This window comes from Nanorana parkeri, unplaced genomic scaffold (genome assembly GCF_000935625.1).
Source record: "Nanorana parkeri isolate BGI_ZX_2015 unplaced genomic scaffold, ASM93562v1 scaffold66, whole genome shotgun sequence".
Lineage (NCBI taxonomy): Eukaryota > Metazoa > Chordata > Amphibia > Anura > Dicroglossidae > Nanorana > Nanorana parkeri.
The window spans coordinates 1,139,361-1,162,967 of record NW_017306334.1 but is presented as its reverse complement, the minus strand read 5'-3'; the positions used below and the strand labels follow the sequence as shown (position 1 = coordinate 1,162,967).

General features: G+C 37.7%; 1 protein-coding gene across 1 annotated transcript; it reads right to left on the bottom strand.

Annotated features, from left to right (window-relative positions):
• Positions 1-5,057: 5,057 nt before the first annotated feature.
• On the bottom strand, positions 5,058-20,949 carry CLDN1 (claudin 1). The gene is made up of 4 exons (XM_018576390.1): positions 20,514-20,949; positions 7,190-7,354; positions 6,191-6,275; positions 5,058-5,528 (listed from the first exon to the last, which is right to left on the bottom strand). Exons 1-4 carry the CDS (start codon positions 20,734-20,736, stop codon positions 5,360-5,362), a joined length of 642 nt encoding a protein of 213 aa, XP_018431892.1. The 5' UTR covers positions 20,737-20,949; the 3' UTR covers positions 5,058-5,359.
• Positions 20,950-23,607: the final 2,658 nt, after the last annotated feature.

Here is a 23,607-nt window from a genome sequence, read left to right as displayed (position 1 = left end):
ACTTGTGTGACAGTTCTATGTTTGCTGGGGCTGCTGACATAACATCCAAAGTGGCAGCACCCCACAGCAGTCACAAGGCATTTGGATGTCTACACAGGGGAGGCTTTTACAGATAAATAACATGCATAAAGTACATTAAATACATGTATAATCTTATGTTGCTGAAATGTCTCTTGTTGAAGGATCTATTTAAGGATGTACTTCACCCTGTGTTGCCAGCTATGACTAAACTCCAGGGAGCAATTTGAAACACAAACTATCTTTTAATTATGTGATGAACTCCTTATTATTCATTGACATTTTGGGGGAGAGACTGGTGGGTGCTGGCTATTCCAACATGCCTGATAGCCAGAATTAACCTACACTAAGCATGTGCTACAACCTAAGTGCGCATTTACTTTTTTTTAAATGTAATTTAATGTGACCTAATGTGTGAATTAAATGCAAATACATTTGGTGAACCTTATATAAGCAAATAAAAAAGATGAATTTCAAGTTCCCCAATTTTACATGGTGTTTAGAGAGTGGGGAACTATTCACTTTGGTGTATAGTGAAACATAGAGTACTTTCCTTTGTGCAGCAGTTTCCAAATAAAACCCAAACATACAACTTCAGGCACATAACATTAGCTTTGCCTTGTTCTTACATGTCTGAATTCCTATGCCAGACATGTACAAATGTGTACAGCCCATAATTATAGTGTGTTTACACTCACCAGTTGTGATCCAGGACTATCCTAGAAAAGTTTGTGCAATCATCATCAGCTAGGCGCGTCTCAATTTGAATACTGTTACACTAGTCAAGGTAGCAATTTAATGTTCTTGTAAACAGTTATTTGCAAGGGAAAAACAGAAACCAAGTGTGTGAAAGAGTGGAACGATAGGTGTGAACATCTACTGAGTGCTGTGTTTCAGTCATTTACTGTATCATCAGTCTGCGGACTTAGTAGACAGGCTTACTCTTTAGTCAGTGAGGTATTCAGAAATCTTTCACTTCTTCAAATGTGAAAGTCAGCATAATTCCATCAACTGTTACTGCAATACCTGAATAATACTGATCTTGGAAACTATTGAAATCTATAACATTGTTTTTTTTTTTTTAAGGAATAAAAGTGTATTGAGTTTTGCATTAGAACAAAATACAGTAGGGTAGGTGATCTCATGATCAAGATTACATTGATTAACAGACTATATCCTAAGTACAACAACAATGAGTTTTAGTTCCAAACCAACATAGGTTACCAAGAAAAACATCGACCACCTAACAATACTGATCATTTTTATTTTTTACATACACTATTTCACAGTTTTCAGTAAGAGTAAACTAGGATTTTAAAGGTATTCCTAATCAGAGCTGTGCTATGTTCTTGATGTTTGGTTTCTTTGCTTGTACAAATACAGTATCGCTATAAATTTAATATTCAATTTTTACACAAAACAGTATAACAGCTGAAAAGAGGCAAGATGGATGCTAGAGTGGTGTAAGTCCTCAGACAGATGGGCAGTGCAAACAGCAGGGTCAGTCCACTCATGACAAGGTCAGGTCCAGACAAACAAAATCCAAGTTCCAGAGAGGTAAACAGAACCCTGATTTACAAGAGCAGAGGTAAACAGCCTCAATTTTTAAAGAGTTTAGAATGTTCACACAATACGTTGTGTAATATTCACTTCAGTTTTATAACCATGTAAAAAGCAAAATCCTGTTTACTTATTTAATTTGTATGGTTGGGTATTCAAATCTACTTTTCACATGATAGGATAATTGAAGTGAATATTCACACAATTTCTTGTGTGAAGATTCTCAACTTCTTTAGTAAATCAGCCTCAAAGTGTCAGTGTCAGACTGTCATCTTCAAAGCTGCCTGTGTTAGGCTGATGCCAGATGGGCAACTCTTTCTAGTGAATCTGCCACTGGTGATTTGTCACCAGTGGTAGGATTGCTAAGAGTTTGCCTGTTTGTCCCTATTGAATCGCTTCCTCTGTAGCTGGGCCAGTGAGATGTTGCTCCCATTAATAGCGATCAAGATTAAACAGCATTCGGGCCAACAACAGGGCAACATCTCACTGCATATAGCTACAGGTGGACCAATTCCATAGAAACAGACAGACATAATCTTCAGCGATCCTGCCACCGGCAATTTGTCTCTACTGGCAGAATGGCTTATCTAACATCATATTTAAATGTTGTCTGTGTGTCAATATGATATCAATCTGTTTATAAATGATAATTTTTTGTATTCATAAAGATAAGTGTGTAGTGTTTGTGTCAGTACCCACCTTTATTTCAATGAGAGCAAGCTCTCATTGGCAACTTTCATCTGTTTGATTTAATGTTTACTTAACCGCTTATTACTGTCATGAGTTCTCTTGTGTATCCAAAGTTACTTAAAATGCATCTGTACCAAGATAAAAAAGTATAAAACAACCATTTAATAGAAAATTAGCCACCATAATGTGCAGATGTGTCTCCCATGTACAGCACTGCCCAGGCTTGTCAATCGGTTGCTCGAACACTTAGCACTGTGTTATAGGCTACAACCTGGACATAGCTGTGTGCTGACTTTCAATAAATTGGTGGTGACATATGCACTTTAGGTAGACTTGTTGGGACAACATCTAAAGAGATTTACAAACTAGAGGTGTGCTCTTTTACTTTGCAATGCCTACTTTCCTGTGAAAGGGTATGTTTTTTAGTACAAGTTTGCTTTACATTTTATAAGTAAAATTGATCATGTGGGATCCACGAGAAACAATTCCATTCAATCCCATAGTATAAGCTTTTTTTGAATGCACATGTATTTTTGTGTGTGTTTATATGGATACTGAATAAGCCCCACTTTAGCAATAGCTGGTGTACTAATTGATGTGTGAAATTACAGTGTAAGATACCAATGGTTTATAAAGAATACAGCATTTTTATTATTGTAAAAAATTATTTATTGAAAAAGGTTAACACAATAACAAACAATTATGATATCTGTTTACTTATATATATCCTATACAAGGTAAATCCATCTTTTCTGGATAAATCAATATTTTAAGCTAGGGCAGACAAATTATTATCTTTTTTTAAATGATATTCCTATTTTTTGTTTCTATTATGCGTCCACGGGATCCAAGTATTTCCATTACACTCAGTCAAGAATGTTCATATTTTGTGTGTTGCCATCTGGGAACTGTAAAAATATGGGGGCAATATACTAAAGGAATAGAGCATGTTAACTTTGTAAAGTGTAGGTTCACTTAACATAGTGAATGACGTTTGTTCACTTCAATAACCCATTTTTGTTTTGTTATTTTAATTTCCATTGCATGTGATTGGGCATTCAAAGTGAACTCAGCTTCTCCTTGTAAACAGCCTTTACCCCTTTAGTAAATCAACCCCAGTTTAATTTTGTGTCTTAAGGAACAATCCATATTTACCTAACAAACAGTCCATATATAATGGAGACAGCTGTGAAATTACCCTAATGACATTGAGCAAAGTTTGTACACAACTGATAATTCTAAAGCCTTTACAGGCTTAAACAATAGAAAATAACTGCCCTGCTTTAAAGTATCACATTTGTCACAAAAGTGGAGTTTTATTTCAGACCACAATTCCAAACGTAATATCTTGACACCTTCAGCCGTGCAAATATCTTGAAAAATATCAAGTTCATACCAAACAAATGTTATCCTAAAGCTCTAAATTCTAATTCTCCTTAATATACATTCTAATAAAGAAAATAAACACAGTGTATTCTTATACTTGCCAAATATTACAATATACATGTATATGATCTTCTGTAAAGGCAGTGATGTGGTTTAAATGACCCTATAATGAAACAAGGGTACATGGGTTTAAAGCATTTCTGCTTGAGCCAGTAAAATTAACCTGACATGTAGGATATCAATTATTTATATTGTGCAATTAACATATACATTATCTTATAGAAGATAACTAATCAAGATCTCACTTACAGGTGCCTGGTCCACTGCTGACTGATGTGGTTCCATCCACCATCCCCTACATCACTACTGTGTCTTTTAATGGATTTGGGGCCAGCGTATGGAACCACAGCAGGCACCAGTGGATCAGACATCCAACACACCTAGAAGGCATAAGAGATTCTTTGGCAATAGTAGCTCTTAAAGGCAGAGGTGTAAATGGCAGGACAAATAAGCATTAAAAGTCTTCTTTTACAGTGAGTCCTTTCCTTTGTTTAGTTTTTTTTCCAGGTAGTGATACGTTTAAAAAAAAAAATATGTGTAAAGCTTCTGGTGACATTTTCTCATCTCAAAAACTGTAAGTATCATGGTCTAGAATATTATCATCAGGAACATTTACATTATGCCAAAAACCAAGACAACCCTGCTTCCTAAAACATTTAAATTTTCAGTTAGATTCACCCTATATTCACCACAAAGAAAGATACTGGCAATGACAGATTAGTTAAAATATAATGGATGAATTATTGGTATGTGGAAAAAATATTACATTTTACATTTCCCATTTTACAATTACATTTCCCATTACAGGATCTGACCAAAATTGGTTTCCTTATGAATAGCAGTTGCACAGTAGTGGCTTAGGCGACCCTGCTTGTGAGCCAAACTTCTTTCTTCCTTCTATAATGATAGTTAGTTACTAGATAAGCCCAGCTTATAATAGGGGTGGTTTAACTAAAGTCATATTCACTGCTATGTTCTTCATTTTAGAATTTTGTTCTAAGATGGGTATTTCGGTATTATTTAAGTAAAGCAATATTTCTTTAGAATTCAAATTCACCCAAAAACTAGCTTCTATTTTGGATTCTGGACCGGCAATTTAGTTCAGGAAATTGCTGGCTTTAGTTCAGGAAATTATGCAGACTATTTACACAGCATTTCATTAAGTGATATAAATAGTTACATAACTGTGTTTAACTATAAATAATGTGCTGCATGTCCACTAACTCTTAAATATGCAACCTTGCCTTTGAGCTCCCATGTAAAAAGAGTTCTTAATACTTATAAACCTGTATATCAGTATGACAATTACTGCTTGGTACTATGAATACTATTAATGTAGAAATGTATTTTAATGGCCGTTTAGCGGTCTTCGCAATAATATTTATTTATCACTACTAGGAGACTTTTGAATGCCTACGCATGCTGCAATATGTTGTATGTTAACAAAAGATTCAACTGGGTAATTTTCAGGTTTACACATTTCAGTCTTGCTGCTTTTTACCTGTCTTGCATGTGTATGAATATACATTTGAACCAGTTCATAAGTTTACTGAAAAATAGGTAATTTGTGGGTTATTTTCAAAGTGGAATGGCAAAGAAAATTTTCAAGTCCCACTGAAGTGATCACAATTGCTCAGCATATGAATTACACGTAGTCTTTTCCTGCAGGTGCTGAAGGTGCATTTTTTTGGTAGCTTCTAGGTGGTGGGTATGAAGTTTCCCTTTTAGGACAGGAGCAGCACAGCAAGGCCCCTCCTAAGATTGCCATTGCAGCACCTGCCCAACCAATAAATAAGGCTGGACCAAATTCATATCTTTAAGAAATAAATGATGATGTATTATTATTAATATTAATAATAGTATAATTATTATTTAATTACAACATTTTAGGTACAAATTTCTCTTTACTATATATTGTTTGCTACCATACCTTCAGTGCCATATTCTAAACATGGCTTGTTGAGCTGCCAAGTGAATCTTACAGGGTTATTGACAAAAGGGTGAAGGGTTTGAAGAAGGCAGAAGAAGTGAACAATCTAGGCCAAAATAGCTGATTTTGAAAAATTCTCCAATTAAGCTCACTTTCCAGTTCAGCTATTTTGTTCTAGATTGTTCAATTCTCCTGCCTTCTGCAAACCCTTTTGTGAATAACCCTGTTAAAGTTGAATAGGTGTCAAAAGAAAATATAATATCTTAGATAAGATAAGATCCTGCAATACGCTTTATTGTGCTACGTTTCCATTGAAAAACCACCTGAGCTACTCCATCTAAGGGGAGAGAGGATCCCAGTTGAGTTGTGAAAGGACATGTAGCACAAGAAAGCCTATTGTGGGTTTGTATCTCAAAGTGCCACGGCTGTCATTTCCTTTCCAGAATCATTGCCAACACCTGGGACTTATAAGAAGAAGTCTTCTTTTTAAAATAAAGTTGTTAAATCTAGAAGAAAAAAACTATACATGAAACTTGCTATACTTACTTGGAGTTGGTTGGGGTAAAGACATTGTAGAAATCTCTGGCAATTTGGTTTCCATACCATGCTGTTGCAATAAGAACACATAGCCCTAGAAAGAAAAATTCCATAAGACATTAAAACATTAAATAAAAAAACTACAGACACAGATCAACAATTCATTATCACCATATGTGGCCATAAGTAGCAAGGGGAGTCATATGTAGAGGCACCAAAAGATATTTTGAAATATTTCACCATCAACTTAAAAACTCAGATACCCTATGTGTACGTTTCAAGCAGTGCAAGTGTAGGAGTACGTGGCCAGGCTCCTTTGGCACTAACTCAACTTGATGGCAACAGCATTTGGCTGAAAATATCCAGCAAGGTTGATGGCTATTTTCCCCACATTGTTCAGCCCAGGATGTCTGATGCTATCTGATTGTGTTCATAAAAGAAAGAAATCTGCTGGATTGGGTAGCATTCCTCACATGTCTATGAATACATTACAATAGGGTATACACATATATATTTTATTCTTTTAACCAGCGGGCTGAGGAAAGAAAATATAACAGATTATCCCATCCACGCTAAACAACGTGCATGGACGAATCCCCTGCTGCTTCTTTTGTATTCTACCATTGGCTGCTGTCGGAATACCCAAACAAAGCTGCTGAATCAGCCAAAATTCGCTCTGTGTATACCTGGCTTAAGACTATCTCTGCCAATTCTATATAGCTATTTGATTACACAGGAAACTGCAGCCTCCGTAAGTGGTAGTAATATTGTTCTATTCAATGGATGACCATCAGAAACTCAATACAGAAACTGCAGGAATTGTCAGTTGGCAATTAACCCACTTTATTAGTTTGAAATGGTCTGCATGTGTAACTATTCCCAAAGACATATATCTGTTTGAGCTTTCTGGAAATTATAGTGTCATTATTTTAAAGTGCAGAATATTGTATATGAATTACGTAACCAACCACCACTCTATATGGGACACCAACAAATAATTATACTTACCAGCAATAATGAAAAGAATTCCACCAACGATTCCAACCTTGGCTTTCTTCACCTCATCATCTTGAAGGCAAGTTAAGCATTTCATTCCCACTAAAGCAATGCAAGCTGCAAAGAAGCCCAACAGAATTCCACAAATCATCAATGCCCGAGTAGCCTGCATATTGCCTAGTAAAAGGAAAAGAGAATATTACAAATTATATTCATATTCATTACACATTATGTAAAGCATGACAAGAAACCAGTTCCCAAACACTGGTCAAGAGGCATGGCAGCCTGAAAAATATAGTGAATTCACTTTGTATATATAATTTCTTTGTGCACGCTTGAGCCTTCTATTTGCTTAGAGCGTAAATTGAAAAAGAAAGGTAACATACTATGGGGTCTATTCACAAAGCTGCTGAGGGCAGCCGAGTGAATGAACGATCTGAAGTTGGCTTCGTGTGGCTTCGGGACGGCCGAACATGCTCAGCATATTCGGCCGACCAGAAGTGCAGAAGGAGTTCGACTCAGCCAACATCTCGATCGGCTGAGCCGAACCTCCGGCAGGCTACTCACTGCTGTTCGGGCTATTCTTAAAGATCCCGAACAGCAGTGAGTGAATAGCCGGCGGCATTCGGCTCGGCTGTTCTGCTCGGTCCCTCAGAGGTACCGAGCAGAACAGAAAAAGAGTGAAAAAAGTGAAAAAAGTAAATAGCAAACGATTGTGCGGAGCTAGCAGTGACGGCTAGCTCCGGCCAATAGTTTCCTATTGTCAGGCGGCTCTGCTGCTGTCAAAAAATTAAACTCTCCCGGGCGCTCTGGGAGCCTCCCGCTCCCGGCCGCCCTGGAGAGAAACAACGCTGTGTCTTTTTTTTTCTTTATTCTGACACGATCGATGTCAGAATAGAAACAAAAATAAAAAAAATGTTCCCATTGAAAAGCATTGGTGTAGAACCGAAGGGGTGCTTTACGGGCTATTCACAATAGCCCGTACAGCTCCCGATCGTGGCCGAGCGGCTCAGCCGAGCCGAGCGCATATGCCAATGGCCGGCCGCTCGGCCAGCTTCGGCTTTCAGCACGGCTCAGCCGAGCCGATGCATATGCGTTCGGCTCAGCTGAGCCTCTCGGCCACGATCGGGAGCTGTACGGGCTATTGTGAATAGCCCGTAAAGCACCCCTTCGGTTCTACTGAACCAAAGGGGTCCTGGGGCCGAAGCTAGCAGAAGGATCGGCCGAAGCTACGGCCAGATCCTTCGGCAGCTTCGTGAATAGACCCCTATATTGCTAGATCCCTATTAGGGGAAGTTAACAAATTTGTTAAGTTATGCTTATATGACATACAAGAACACCGACCTTAAACTCCAATAGCCCAACTCTGGAAAAAGCTTCATAGGGTTGGGAAAAGTGATGAGCAAACTTCGCAACAAACATATTTGCATGCAGATCCATCTGATCAGCAAAAAATCATGCAATACAGAAATTAAGCCGACAAAGCTTCATGAATTGCATGAATCATCAAGGATTGTACAAATCTGCAGGCATACATGTGGGTGAACTGTACTCTGTATCTGAACACTGCAAGTGATTATTCAACGCTGCGGCTACCAGAGAGAATGTCGTCATATTAATCGTACACTAATAAACTGAGCACTGTTACTTGGTCTAATTAGTGAACTGGCATATGCCCAAAGCTCTTTGTTAGTGAAAGATTCCCATTACCTTTAAATGTTTGCCTAACAAGCAGACAAATCCACCAGGCCTTGAAAGTTGCCCCTAGTGTTTGAACACATGATATTCCATGATACATAAACTCTCATTTGCAAGTCACATCTTATTTGATATAGATTCTACATCCTGGTAAATTTTCCACTTGTATAATGAATATGATAAAAAGCTATAATTAATGTTAACTTAGTTCATTCCTGTAGGCCATAGAGGGAAAGAATTACAGCTGAAAATATTCACATATTCCTACTAAAAGCCTGCCATATATTAAAACTTTTAATCTTTATACTGACTTTAACCTTTCTAATGATAAATAAAAATATTCATTTTTGATTGGGATGAAGGATGAATCAGAGTTCTAATGAGTGTTATCATGTTTCATAACTACATTTGGTGGTTCAATTGTGTTTGTGATTATCACGTTATTATGTTTGGCTTCCATGCTATTATTTTGTAGCAAACTGCTCTTGTTATGCTTCTGCTGATCCCAGATTTGGTGACCATATAATAACATATTTTAAAGTCTTCCTGTCTGAAATTCTCTGCTAAGTCCTAACTTGAAAAGTAGCATGTGTTTAACTTGAACACAGGTTGAAACCTGACATTGTTTTCTTTGCAAGTTCATCCAAATTATTCATTTCCCAAGGGTTACCCTACATGAAATCATGCCCATTCATGTTTTATGTGTACATATTTGAGACAAAGTTTAATAATCACTATTTTTTTGTTGTCAAAAATATTGGGACCATAAGTATCCGAGAAGAGAAAAATAATACCAAATTTAGGTTCTTTTAAATGTCATTTTTAGCCTGGTTTGGGTGACTTGATTGGTATACTCACAACAATTTTCTAACACTGAACCAAAACTGCAGTAATTTAAAATGGATGTAGTTACAAATCTGAACCTCACTTGGCTCAGTTGCATAATGGTTTAAGGCTAATTATATGTATATATAAATGGGGTTGAAGTAATTACGGGAGTCAGCAGCTAATGTACCTAAAAATTATAGCTGGCAGCTAATGTTTTTGAATGTTTTTGAAGAATGATGGTGAGATAGTTGATGTCACAACTACTGTATGCATTTGGCCGATGTTGCAGACAGTTAAACCTTTCATCCTGCTTCTACATGATGGGAGGATTGGTTCCCAATGCAAAAATATTTTCAACAAGTTGGCAGAAAACCATATTATCGCGGCCTAGGGAAGCACTGCATGGTCTAATTCTCTCAGAAACATGACTGCAAGTGTTCCCCTCATACCAAAATAGGGCAAAATGTAGCCACTCTATGACTGTTAAAAGTGCCCGCTCAATTTTGGATAAAACTAACCAGTTTTTGGCTCTTAACATTAATTTGTCTATCCTGTCATTTCAACATGACATTTCTTTGCTTACGAACCAACAGATAAAGTAGAAGAAATTGCTAAGTAATAAACCAGGATGTAAACAATCCCTCCCCTTTTCATCCTATGGACCTGCATATATTTTATAACAAATTTACAGTCCAGATACATTTTTAGTGGTATTTTTATGTGGACACATGGCCAGAAAGCTCCAGCTCTTCTGTGTACTGTAGAGGGCTGACAACTGGAATTAATTCCCTAGAGCAGTGATATCACCTGCCGGCATCCATTGTTTTAGGTGTTGTCGCACCAGCTGCACAATAGCTAGTGAGAGATCGGAGCTGTGCAGTCACGTGATCACATAGAAAAAAATGCTAAAGTATTTACACTTGTTATAACATGTATGCAGGTCCATGGGGAGAAAAGCGGAGGGAACATTTCAGTGCTGGTTTATTACTTAGCCCTTCCTTGTACTTTAATAGCTAGAAAAACTGAAAAAAACATTCACTCTATATGTAATCAATTATGTTACCTGGATGAATACCTACACTCCTACTGTTTTCAAAAATTGGCAAAGAGAACCACTTCTATGTAACAGTGTCACAACAGTAAAATAACAAGTAAAACCTTCTTTAGAGACAAAAGGAGCAAAAGTTATAGATAACACCCAATGTTAATCTTTACCTTCAAAACATTACCTACATAATACTAAGGTTGTGCAAACTTGAGCAGTGATACATTTTAATAGATTTTCTATCATATGAATCTCTAAAGGTCTACAGTTGATTTATACATTTTCTCATTACCGATTGCCAAAAACTGCACTGGTTTAAAACATGTCCCTGGATACTTAGTGGGTTCTGAGAATATAAAATTATCACACTTACAATGATAGACTTGAAGACGTCTTCCCCATGTGACATCACTGCCCTAATAATTAATTACTATACATCCCTTTCAGTGTATCACCTAAAATGGAAGTAGAGTTCCTAATTAAGCCATTAGCATTAGTATTAGTTCCTTACTAGGCCAATTATGTCAGTATGGTGGGAATTCTTTGGGGTTTCAAGTTGGATAACTACTAGATTCCAGTTGAGTGACTAGAGCTCACCTGGGACAGGTAGTCAATACTCCTATGTTTCCTGGTTGAGAGACCAAATTGCAGTCTGCATTCAAAAGTGGAATCTTAATTTGTCTTCCTTTGGAGTACTTTTTAATAAGTTAACTAATTCTGAGAAGCAAATTAAATATTCAGTCGATAGAGTGAATAATGGGATCTGCATTATCGATTCAGTTGCATGGCAAATTTTCCATTAGTTTCTAATTTCTAATGGATGCCTCACAGCAAAATAAAATTGTGACAAATGTTACACCATACGGAATTGGGCCACATTGCAAGCAGATGCTGTAGTGGTAGGTGCAGTGCAACGTTTGTGAGAACATCATGACATATATTAACAGAACATCTTGGTATTATTATTACAAAAAAACCTAATTGTTTCACAAAGAAGTCATGAATATTTTAGTGTAATGTTTTGAGACCCTTCAGAATTACTGCATTAGTATCATCAGTATGATGATTAATATGATCACTGATGTCTTCATGAAGGAGTCCTGTGAAGTTATGAAACATAGCACTATTATATTGCTGCCTGCTTTGTGAACTAATCATGAGATCATCTGCTCAATGGCCCTAGATTATTGAATATGAAAAAGTAGAAATCATCTGCAATTATCATACCTGGTAAGTCCTCCCCCTCAATCTCTTTTTATAAGCATCTCCTGCCTGATCTCATTGTTTCTTCACTGACTTCAACTAGCTAGAATTACCCAGTGTATGTAGTTATTTGTGTTAGTCACTCTAATCCTGTTGTCATCAAACGATGATCAGCATGATGATGCACTTACTGGGGAGAGCCAGGAAGGAAATGACTATCCGCATAAACTCTGTTAAATAGATAAATCTTATACGTGCTCCCCTAAGGATCATATATATAAACTCCTTTTTTTAACATTTGGGTAATATTCATAAAATAGATTCTTTGGAGCTGATTTTCTAAAGTAACAGTAATTTATTGATTTACCAAGAAATAGGGAAACATGAAGACACAGACAGTTATAGAGTTCCCAACCTTTCCCACTTTTTGTGCCTTTGTCCCCATTGTGGAGATTTCTCATTATTTCCTCTCCCTATCATACCCTGTCTTTAGTCTAGGAAGTGTTGATAAATCTCCCCCTAGTGGGGACAAAACAGCTAAAACACTTGGAATGCTAATCCAAAACATACAAACGTTAAGCTCAACTTGTGTTTTAAAGTGAAACTATGGGCAAAATAAAAAATGACCTATATGATGCAGCTTGTCAATAGTGTAGTCTTTGTTTTTCTGGGTTCTCCCTGTAACATAATTGTATCACCTGTTGTTCCTGCCAGTAAATCTGTTTTTTTTTCAACTTCTTTTAACAGACCAAGTTACCCAGCAAAAGTGGAAGATAGAGTTGAGGCAAACCATTTAACACTGACAGGGCATCTCACAGTGGTTATTTCTTTCATATAATTAAAACCTTTATCTCAAAAGAAAAAAAACTGTTGTTGCAACTGCTTAAAATGTGTTAGCTAAAGCTAGATTGTTCGGCCAACCCAAAGCCACACGAAGCAAGCCGATGTACGGCTGATTTCAGCCGATGTACGGCTGAAATTAGCCGTACCAGCCTGAAGTGAATAGCCGAACAGTGTTCGGCTCACTTCACTTCAGATCGGTCATTCACTCGGCTGCCCTCGGCAGCTTCGTGAATAGAACCCTTAGTCACTTGTGTAAAGTCCACCTATATCAATAGTCTATCTAACAATACCCTCTTCACAGTTTGATAATGCTACTTTCCAAGGGTGGCTATGTTGCTCCCCCATAGATACATGGGAGGAGTGAGTGTAACCACCCTAAGATAGGAAGTGTGTTACTGGTCAGATCATCAGGTAAAAAAAAAGCCATAAAAAAGAAAACTAATGCAACACATCTATGCATTGGTAAGCTTTAATATATTATGGGTTTAGATAAACTTTAAAGGAGAACCATGGGGACACAAACTAGCGCCCTCCCGTCACCCAAAGCTCGGTATGTGTTCACTCACTTCCCGATCTATTGAGCCGACCTGTGACAGTTTCATTGTCACAGGTCGGCTAGAACTATGAGGCTGAGAAATGGGTCATAGGTGGACTGTTTTGTTTATCGCTCGGGGTGTAGTGTCATGTAAACAAAATTAGGTACACATAGTTGAACAGGCAAACATTTGAACTTTATCTAGACCGTGTCTACAGATACAGGTGATATACTTAAATAAAAGAAAAAGAAAAGAATAAAAAAGCAAGAACGCCCTTGCCATCAGAAGCTGGTATTGCCCCCTTATAGAAACTTTATATAACTGCCTTCTAGTCTCTGTCTTAGACCCAGTGAAATTGTTGACCATGTCTCCATGCAAGATTCCTTTTGTTGCAAGATTTTTGTGGGTTTCCATGCATAAGCTGCCTGTGTTTTCAGTCCCCTGAAGAAGCAAATTGCGAAACACGTCGGAACAAACTGTCAGATATCTGGACAATGTATCCATCAATTGATATTTATATGGCCGTCCTATCAGCAAGGATGTATCATGTTGGAAATGTATTGGGATATTGCATCAATGTAATGTCTGTAATCATGGTTATCTCACTATCAACATTAGGCCTGAGGTCATATACATGGGGCATATGCTTCTTGTATTTTTAGGAATGTATTTGTATATTGCATCAATTGGATATATTTTATTGTATTTATTTGTAGAAATAATATATTTTTTATATGCATCGGTCTATGCCTCTCTACAATACCCTTTTTTTACTATTTTTTTCTGGGTTATTCACTCGGCTGCCTTTGGCAGCTTTGTGAATAATCCTCTAGATCTTTTTTCAAACAGTGTGTACAGAAAGAAGTGATAAAGTGGTATACACAAAAAAATTGCCTTCTAAATAATTTATTTAACAAAAATATCAGTAGTTGTAATGGTGTAGTGTGGAAAAGGGTAAAGGCCCCCTTGGCATCAAAAGCTGGTTTTGCCCCCTTTAGCAGAATTTACTTTTTGTAGACATTTTATGTAGCTGCTCACTAGTCTCTGACATTAATTCAGTGACATTTTTGAACACTTCTTTATGCAAATTTCTTTCAGTTGCAAGATATTGGTCAGTCTGCCCATTTCAGAATTCCCCTACAAGATTTTAATGGGAATTAAATCAGGGCTTTAACTAGAGAAGGCCATAACTTTCTTTTGAGACATTCCTTGGCGGATTTGCTAGTGTGCTTTGGATCATTATAGTATTGAAAGACTAACTTCTGGTTAAACTTAAAAGTTTTTGATTTATCAACCTTCTTCATATTGTTACAAAAGGCCAGTCAGGGCCCGGTCGCGGCCGCGACCTCTGCGACCCTGGTAGTTCCGCCACTGTCACCTATCATGCAGGTTAAATTGATGGAATCTCTTTCTGATTATAGCTGCATGCACTTTGACCCTAACAGTTGCAAATGTTATCTGAACACCCTGTAATGAAATTTTGGGGTTCTTGGAGTCTTCTTTTAGCATCAAATGGGCAGCTTGTGGGCTCAATGTGTTGGGTCATCCAATCTTGGACAAAATAGCAATTGTTTGAAGCCAGACACATAGGCTTCCACAGCTTTTTTCTGAGAGCCTCAGAGAGCTGTTGAGCTTGGCATGATGATACCACACACATCAAAAGCAAAGAGAGGACCAGACTCTAGATGTCTGAGGTTTAAATAGGACAGGCTCCACCTGCATACTCCCAGAGGTGGAATTACTGCCGGTGCAGCCGAGCCTGAGGCTGGGGATGGGGGTGGGGGCAGTGAGATCTGGTCAGGGGCATCTCCCTTTGGTGGAATATGGGGCAGTGCAAGATCCCTGGGGGAAAAAATCTTGCACCAGGGCCCTTTGTTCCTTAGGTCTGCCACTGTATACTCCCTAATGACATTGTAATCATTGGCGGATTGGGGTATACTTTCTTTCCATATGACAACTCTGCATTTTGTTTGTTTATATCATAGCAATGAATGCACCATATCAATTGTATGTAATGTAATTGTATGGGTTGTACATACATGACTGTGTTGCTTCAAATAATATCCTTAAGCATGAACTGTTGGGAAAACTAATATAAATCTAGAACGTTTTAATGATACAATTTCATGTCACATGGGTTTTACATAGCTAGTGTTGAAGGGGTTAACTTGACATGTTGCAGGAGGAATGTTCTACTGGAAAAGCTGATGGTTTTGTTAATTCTTGTCTTTTATGTTTGGGAGGAGAGCTGCTTTGTTGAAAATATGCAGCTCTCCAGGGTGACTGTTTTGACAGGTCTGATCTTGTCTAGAAGTCAGTTTTAATCTATGAAAGGAGACTTGTTTTGCATTGTCCAGATGCTCACCTAGGGTAGACAAGGATGGGAACTAGCCATTATTAAACTGTTAATGCTGCAAGTATATCACAAAATCAGCAATCCTGACTTAACCCAGCTTTCATGTCTCTGGCTGCAAATCTTTTTCTTTTATGGATAAAAGAGACCTGACAATTGTTTCCTAACAGAGCACAGTTAAAGTTTAATAACCATTTCAATAAAATCATTATACATGTGAGAGTGGTTCAGTTTGACACTTTTATTGCCATGTGCTTTATAATTGCCCCACAGCTTCTGTGCTGGCTGTAATAATTCTTGTTTCGCAAGTTGCTTGGTAAAAAAGGAAAGAAAAAGATTTTTAAAAAGCTAGGTGAGGGCCCTTTACTAGGTTGTGTAGCAATGTCTCAACATGATCTATCATGTCTGTTCCTTGATGCCTGAATGAGATCCTGGAATTCACTACTTTCTCAACAGGGAGAGGAAGTGTGAACATATATAATCTCCCACTCTGCCTTGGTTAACGTGAATAAATATTAAAGGGCATACTTAGAAATCAGTGAATTGTATATTCACCAAACATTCACTGCAGATGAATCATTCACTGTGTTAAAAAGAACATGCACAAGGAAGATTTAACTGCAATGAATGCTTAGTGAATATCACATTTACTGATTTATAAATATGTAGTTAGGTCAAATTTGGTGTATGAAAGAATCCTGCCCCAATTAAAAAGGAGTATACTGTTTTAAACAGTAAACATATTAAATATAATCACTTAGCAGTCTGACTTAGTGATATTGCTATGTGACCAATCACCATGCTCTTCATTACATGCCAACTTAAAAGTATGAACCCTTCCTCCAAAACCCTGTGGTGCTCTGTTGTAAAAATATCTGCAGAGGCTAAGTAATTGGTGCTTTGGCTGCCACACCTGCTTCTGGCACCTTACAGTTGGTCCATTACTAACATCTCAATGACCGATAGAGGCACAGGAGACAGGAAAAGATGGGCCAAACCTGAAGTAGATATTTGCCTAATACACTCCGGTTTTGAGGACATTTTAAGCTTACTTTATTGTACACGCCTAGTCAACATCCACCAGTAAGGAGTTCTTACCATTTGAAGCTACCCCTACTATATTTTAAGTTTAGGGTTCGATTTTATTACAAAAAAACCTTTGCCAAGCATTACTACAGACGTCTTCTTGAGTTTAGAAGCAAATGCAGCAGAGAAGTGTATTTTACTATACCTTACTATACCTTACTATACCTTATGTGTTTTATGCAAATACAAACAAACTGCTGTTCATCTACCAGAAATACAAAGTGCTGTTGTGTGTTGACAAGACACAGCTTTTTGTGGACTGAGTGTTGTCAGCCCTGCCCAATGGATTTTGCTAAACCACTTAACAATTCCTACTCTCAGATCTCTCTAACATTATAGCTAATCATTCTTTAGTCCAAGGTAAGAACTAAGAGGGCTTTTTGGGATCACACAGGAAGTATGCAGGTAACAAGGTAACATAATTTCAAAGCAGCCAAAACAGACTTCTGATACTTGGTGCATACTACTGTTCAAATGTATGGAGCATTTCTAAACCTTTTTCATCTGTTGGGGCTATGCAATGAAAAGAATTTGGAGCCACTTCTTATGGCATCATTGGTTAGTGTTTATTGACCATGTCTTCTCACAGAAGCATGTATGTTGAGTGAGCATGGGACAGGATTATCTCTGCATAGAAACACAGAGAGATGTTGTCAGAAAACTCCTGCCATGCAGCAGTGGGACCCTTGGCTCATAGTTATAATGAACTGGGCTGCATCCCTCCATTGATACAACAGTGCCCAAGGTGCATCTTGAATTTGAATAACTTATGCAAAATGCCATTATCCACCTACAGAGTAGTTGACTGTTAGATTTTTCCTATTCCTGGTCCACAAACTGGCAGAATAGGGAGATGTAAGAAATATTGTTACACATAGATGTCCTCTTGTAGATGAAAGTGATAAATCTCATTCATTTCCTTTGCACTGGCATGTCTGATGTGATAGATTGCTGTAGATGAGCATACATATGAATGTGAAGGCTCTCAAATCAGAATATCTGATATAATAGATCACTGCATAGGGATATATATGAAAATGTATGCTACGGAATCAGAACAATTCCTAAAGACATTATTACATTCTGGCAATTTGTGTACACACTTGTCAAATGAAATCAAATGAGCTGGTATTTTTCATTCTCGTCTCATCACAGGTGAGCTGCTGTAACAAAGATTGATATAATTTTACATGGAATGGTACCAAGTTCTGAAAACTATGAACTTCCAGGCAACTTTTACCAAATAATAACAGGCATTTGTAACAACTCTGCTTCATGTTCTCTTAATCATCGACTCATCCAAGCACAACCTTCCCCTAGGAAATATGTGTTTACTTTTCAGAAACATCAATACAGCCTGGGTAAGTATTGCTTTGATTGCCAAAATACTAAGGTTATATTTAATGGGAATTGTGCGATTTGACCAAATACATTGCACTTTTTCTCTACTGTGTTCAAAGTGGAACTAAAGGCAAAAACGTTTATTTTTTTATTTTGGATAGAGTAAGGGAGGATTACAATCCCTGTTAGGTTTTTTTTTGCCATCTGTGTCCCATTGGGGATATTTCCCTTTCCGGTCTCAAAGCCGGAACAGGAAGTGAGAGAAAATCCCTAAAAAGTAAGGGAAATCCCTGATTGTCACCAGAACTAGTGTCCGCATGGGACGATTTCTCCCTTATTTCTATTCTGGTGAAAATTCTAAATTCTTTTATTTTATTTCACTTTCAGTGATAATAGTCACCAGAAGAAATAGAGAGGGTAAATATCCCTAATGGCAACACAGAGAGCAATACGTTTTAGCTTCCAGCGAAAGCTTTTTTTCTTTGGATAGAGTGGGGAAGGATTACGACCTCTATTGAGCTCTTGCTGCTATCCAGGGTTCTGTTAGAGAGATTTCCCCTTGCTTAGGGCACATACACACCATCGGGCACATATTATGATCCTGTATGACGTGTGCCTACTGGTGTGCGTTGGAAGGGGCGGTGCAATGTATTATTACACACTGTTTACTGTTTCTCTTTTTTTTAATACTTTATTGAAATTTTCTTTCATTTAACTCTAAGTTGCAATTTTGCACAATGTACACCAGGGCACATGTGGGGTGTGAACAGGGCTCAATGAAAACAATTGTTTTCTATGTGTCCTTCTATCTATGATGTTCAATGCTGATCAACGCAGCTCAATGCGCCTGGTGTGAAGGAGTTCTTACGGTCACAGTAACAATGGTGTGAAAAGACATGAAGAAAATTCTGCAACAGAGCCGCACACAAACATATTTTATTATATCACACACCTTCTCCTGATGTATTAAATATGCATTTTAACTTCTGTCTATGTTGCTGCTTGAGATTTTTCCTCACTTCCTCTTTGGTGAAACTGTTGTCACTGGGGGATCAAGTGATAGAAAATCTTTCTAATGGGGCTCCGGTTATAAGTAAAAAGGCTAAATCTAAACCATAGCAAAATAAAAAAAAAGTTTAGACCCGACTTGCACTTTAATTTTAAAAATATCAAAATAATAAAATTTGGCTGGCCAGCCAGAAGTTGATTTTCATTAGAATATTTAACTTTTAGTAATGGCTGAACAGTTTCATTGTCTGCAATAAATTGCTAAAGGGAGAATAAGGTCAACAAAGCCAGTAACATTAAAGAGCATAGTCTAAATTAGCTGTGATACAGTAAGCACAATTTTGGCATCACAAGATGGTGCATGTAGCCATAGCTGCAATTCTTGTAGCTTTAACAGCTGATCATGAGTGATACTCAGGTTTTGCTGTTAGCTCATGTAGTTTAGCCATGTCAGCCAGGTCAAGACAAATGTTAACTTTTCATATTGTTTTTGTAGATTACTTGACATAAGAAAATTATTGTCAATAACCTGAAATATCTAATTTACAGTATCTCACATCATTCAACTGTAGGAATCATTTACCGTGCATTGAAGAGCATCATATAATTTCTTTGATGAACAGACCAAAGTCAAGTTATCTTTAACCCTCCAACTACTGCATAACTTTGCATAATTCAATTTTGCTCACATGGTGAAAAGTAAAATGACTTCAGATATCAGCAAATCTATGCATTGAAAACATGTAAAGTGAGTGGTGTGCTGTTAGGTTGCCAAGGGTTACTGCACTGGTTGTCTTGCGCTTATTAAATAAATCCCAAAAGGTCAGGATTGGCAGTCTATGAATAGTAGGGTATGCTTTTTTTTTAAAGTAAATACACATGTTCCAATGTGTGAAGCCAGAAAACTATATCTATTGATCAAATATCATTCTGGTTTAAAGTGACAAAAAACTCAGTTCTCTTAATTGTGTATCACTCAGCTGTAGACCCCCAAATCATCTCTGAATTCATGCTGACACTGTCCTTCCTTCTGGAGGGTGGCTACTTTTGATCTCCATGATCCCTGTGTGAGTTGTAAAGTAGTCACCACTCCAAGTTCACTCCCGTGATGCACTCCAATCTGACATATTGAAGTTAAACTGTTGTAACTATTTATTGAGCCAGTACAGCTCAATAAAATATTATACAATACATTGAAAAAAAGACTATTTCTATACATCCCACCAGTAGTTTAAAATAATAAATGATAGATAGATAGATAGATAGATAGATAGATAGATAGATAGATAGATAGATAGATAGATAGATAGATAGATAGATATGCTTTTTGTATGTGTGCATTAGAACATCTAGTAAAATTATCATAAATTCATAAATCAGAAAATTGATACTTACTGCCTAACTTCAGCAGAGAGTCATAGGATTTGCACTGCATCTGCCCTGTACTCTGCATGACACAGGACATCCACAAGCCTTCATAGGTCACCTGTGCTGTGATGATGGCATCTCCGGCAAAAGAGGACATCTTCCATTGGGGAATAGCTACTGCCACTATAAACCCAATCCATCCTAAACAAGCCAAGGCAAATCCTAAGAGCTGTAAGCCTGAATTGGCCATCTTCTACAACAGGGATGTAAGGCTACTGCTTCAAGATACAGTAGTTCTGCCTTTGTATTAATTAATATCTAATAATAAGGCTGATACTGCAGCTAGCAGAAACTTTTCTGTAAGCTGAGTATAAAAAAGTTGGTGAGTATCTGAGCAGTCCAACACCTAAATGAACTGTGATGTCTATCAGCCTTATTTAAACTCCCATCAGATGTTCTCCTAGTGGTGTTCCTTAGAATAACATAGGATTAGCAGGATAATCACTCCCCTTACACAATTCTTCTTCACTGCCTCCCACCACTGCTCCTGACACAACATGTTTTTTGTAGTCTGATTTAGGTTAGTGGCTAAGTAGATTTCAGCCCTGAAGCCATTGTTTTGGTTCTCATCCATAATAGATATTTGCAAAGCCAGGTGTTCTCTACACATAGAGGAGAATAATATAAAAATGTATAAATAGAGTGAACAATAACATGGAAAAATAGATGAATCAGTCAACCATTGCTTCAGTTTCTTTTTAAATAATACCAGTCCTTTGGGCACACGCATTCTTTTGTTGTTTTGAGAAGTAACCACGGTTAACAGGGATTTAAAAGGAATTTTGAATTAAAAGGGAATCAGACACAATAACCTCAAGCTAACAAACAGCCACAACAAACTGAAAGAACACTTTACAGTCCTTGGGTAATTTTTAAATCAGATGTTTTATAAAGTAAAGATGATTATTCAATTGTATAGATTACATTGCAACTGAAATCATCTTTATTATTATAAAACATTTTTATAATCAACATCAGGGCTGTCCTATAATGAGGCAGCTTGAGGCGGTTGCCTAAGGAAGCATCTCACTGGGGGTGTTAGTCAGAACACCATCTTCTATGTGCCCCTGTCATCTTCATTTCACTTAATTGCTAATTATTTGTGATCTCTTTGGGCCTAAGCCATATCTCCCAAAAGTCTCAGATTCTATTCTGGGATTTTAACAAAATCCTGGCATCCTGGTGTCCTACTGCTGGCCATGTGCTGGAATGCTCATTCCTACATTGGCTTTGGCTTCTTTACTGCTCTGTCAGGTGGAGTGATCTCCAGTGTTCCAGTGAGCAGTATAGTTTCAGCAGACGGAGACATCAGTGCGAGACAGAGCGTAGATCTGTATTTAGTTTATTAAACACCAGTGACCCCCCAATGACCCCCACTGACACCAGTGTCCCCCACCCTAACCTCATCAAGCACCAGTGTCCCCATTCTCCCTCCACAGAGCATCAGTGCCCACTCCCCCTCCCTACTGAGAGCATTATCATTATTATTATTATTATTATACAGGATTTATATAGCGCCAACAATTTGCGCAGCGCTTTCCAATATACATGTGCATTAGTTGTGGTGTGCAAATGTAGAAGTGCCCAGAAACAATAGTGAACATTTTGCCTTGATGCTCTTCCTGAACATGTGATCAATCAGATCACAAGTTTGGAAGCCTTTACTACTGCGCCCTGAATATTCACTTTGTTACTGGGAGCTGTCAGTGACAGAGCTGTCCCGATTAAGCGCACTCACTACACAAAACAGCTTTGCATATACTGTATGTGACAGCACAGAATAATGCCCACTCCAAGCTGCCACATAAATGTGTACAACTGACAGGAAGGGGATAAACTCTCTGTAGAAAATGTTTACATTAAAGGTGAAAGCTACTCACAAACTAACCCAAAATATTGCTGAACCCCAGTTTACATCTATGAGATGCAGGAACGCGTGTGAAATCTGTGGTGCCATTATTTCCTAATGGCACCCCAACAGACCTATCTGTGGCATGTGCGTTGCATTGCACTACAATGGATGGTAAGATATTACTGTATGTGTTGGTGTGATGAATTTTTTTTTTTTAAAAGACTAATGCTCTATTTCGATGCAGTAGGCAGCCCATTAAAATGTAATGGCTGCCCTACTGAAAATCAGCATAAACACACTGCATCACATGTGTGGCCGGGAGCTAGCAACTATAGATGTCACATTATTGTCTAAAACTCCTCTATTCTGTATTCAGTTTCAATCCTGTGACATAAATCATAATACTGGTAGAAATCATGAATCAGTCTTAGGTTAGGTAGCATCATGCGTATACTATGTTCCTGATAACAGTATCATGCTGTCACGAAACCAGCCTAGAGCAAGGCAGTCTAGTTGAAACATGAATGATATGTGAGCATTCCTCTTACAGGGACAAGCAGATATGTTTTAAATGTTTCTAAATGTGTCTGTAAAGCTGCAGCAAAATCTTTGACTGCTGAGGGCATATTTTAAACATCATAGCTGTCTCCTTCCCTTCCAACCAATAACCTATGGAATGCATCATGATAATCAGTGGGTTAAAACAAGCTCATGTATAACAGCAGTCCTAACTTTATTCCATGGCCTATCTATGAACTACACAAAGGATTTAGGTGGCACCCTTTCCTGTGATCTTTGACTTTGGAAGCCAGGATCTGTCCTCTTCTGCTGCAGCTTCTGGCTTCAACTCCTTCTTTGGCCATCAGGGTGGGTTTACATCTCAATGCATTTTGCTGTACTAGCTTCCTCAAGAGAGGAAAAAGGTAATTATATATTGCTTTTATCAGGCGTCCCTGTGTGTTCAAAAGGCGTAAGCAACAATAGATGAATTACAGACCCTAGGTGATGTTTGGATTACTGCATAAATACATATACTTACCTTTTACATTTACATTCACTAGTTTTAGAGAACACATCTATCCTGAGGAAGTGAATACAGTGAAACGCGTAGAGAGGAAAACCAACACAGCCCCCCACATAAGTCAAAAGTAAGTTTTCATGTTGATTGACTCATCATTCTGATATGAAATGTAAAGTGGGCTGGGAAAA

Bases quoted from the DNA above. Each gene is read 5' to 3' on its own strand.
- CLDN1 (XM_018576390.1), bottom strand. From the start codon at position 20,736: ATGGCCAATTCAGGCTTACAGCTCTTAGGATTTGCCTTGGCTTGTTTA. The intron at 7,355-20,513 runs GTAAGTATCAAT...TCCTTTTACTAG, and splicing joins CTCTCTGCTGAAGTTAGGCA to GCAATATGCAGGCTACTCGG. The intron at 6,276-7,189 runs GTAAGTATAATT...TTTTCTTTCTAG, and splicing joins AATTCTTTTCATTATTGCTG to GGCTATGTGTTCTTATTGCA.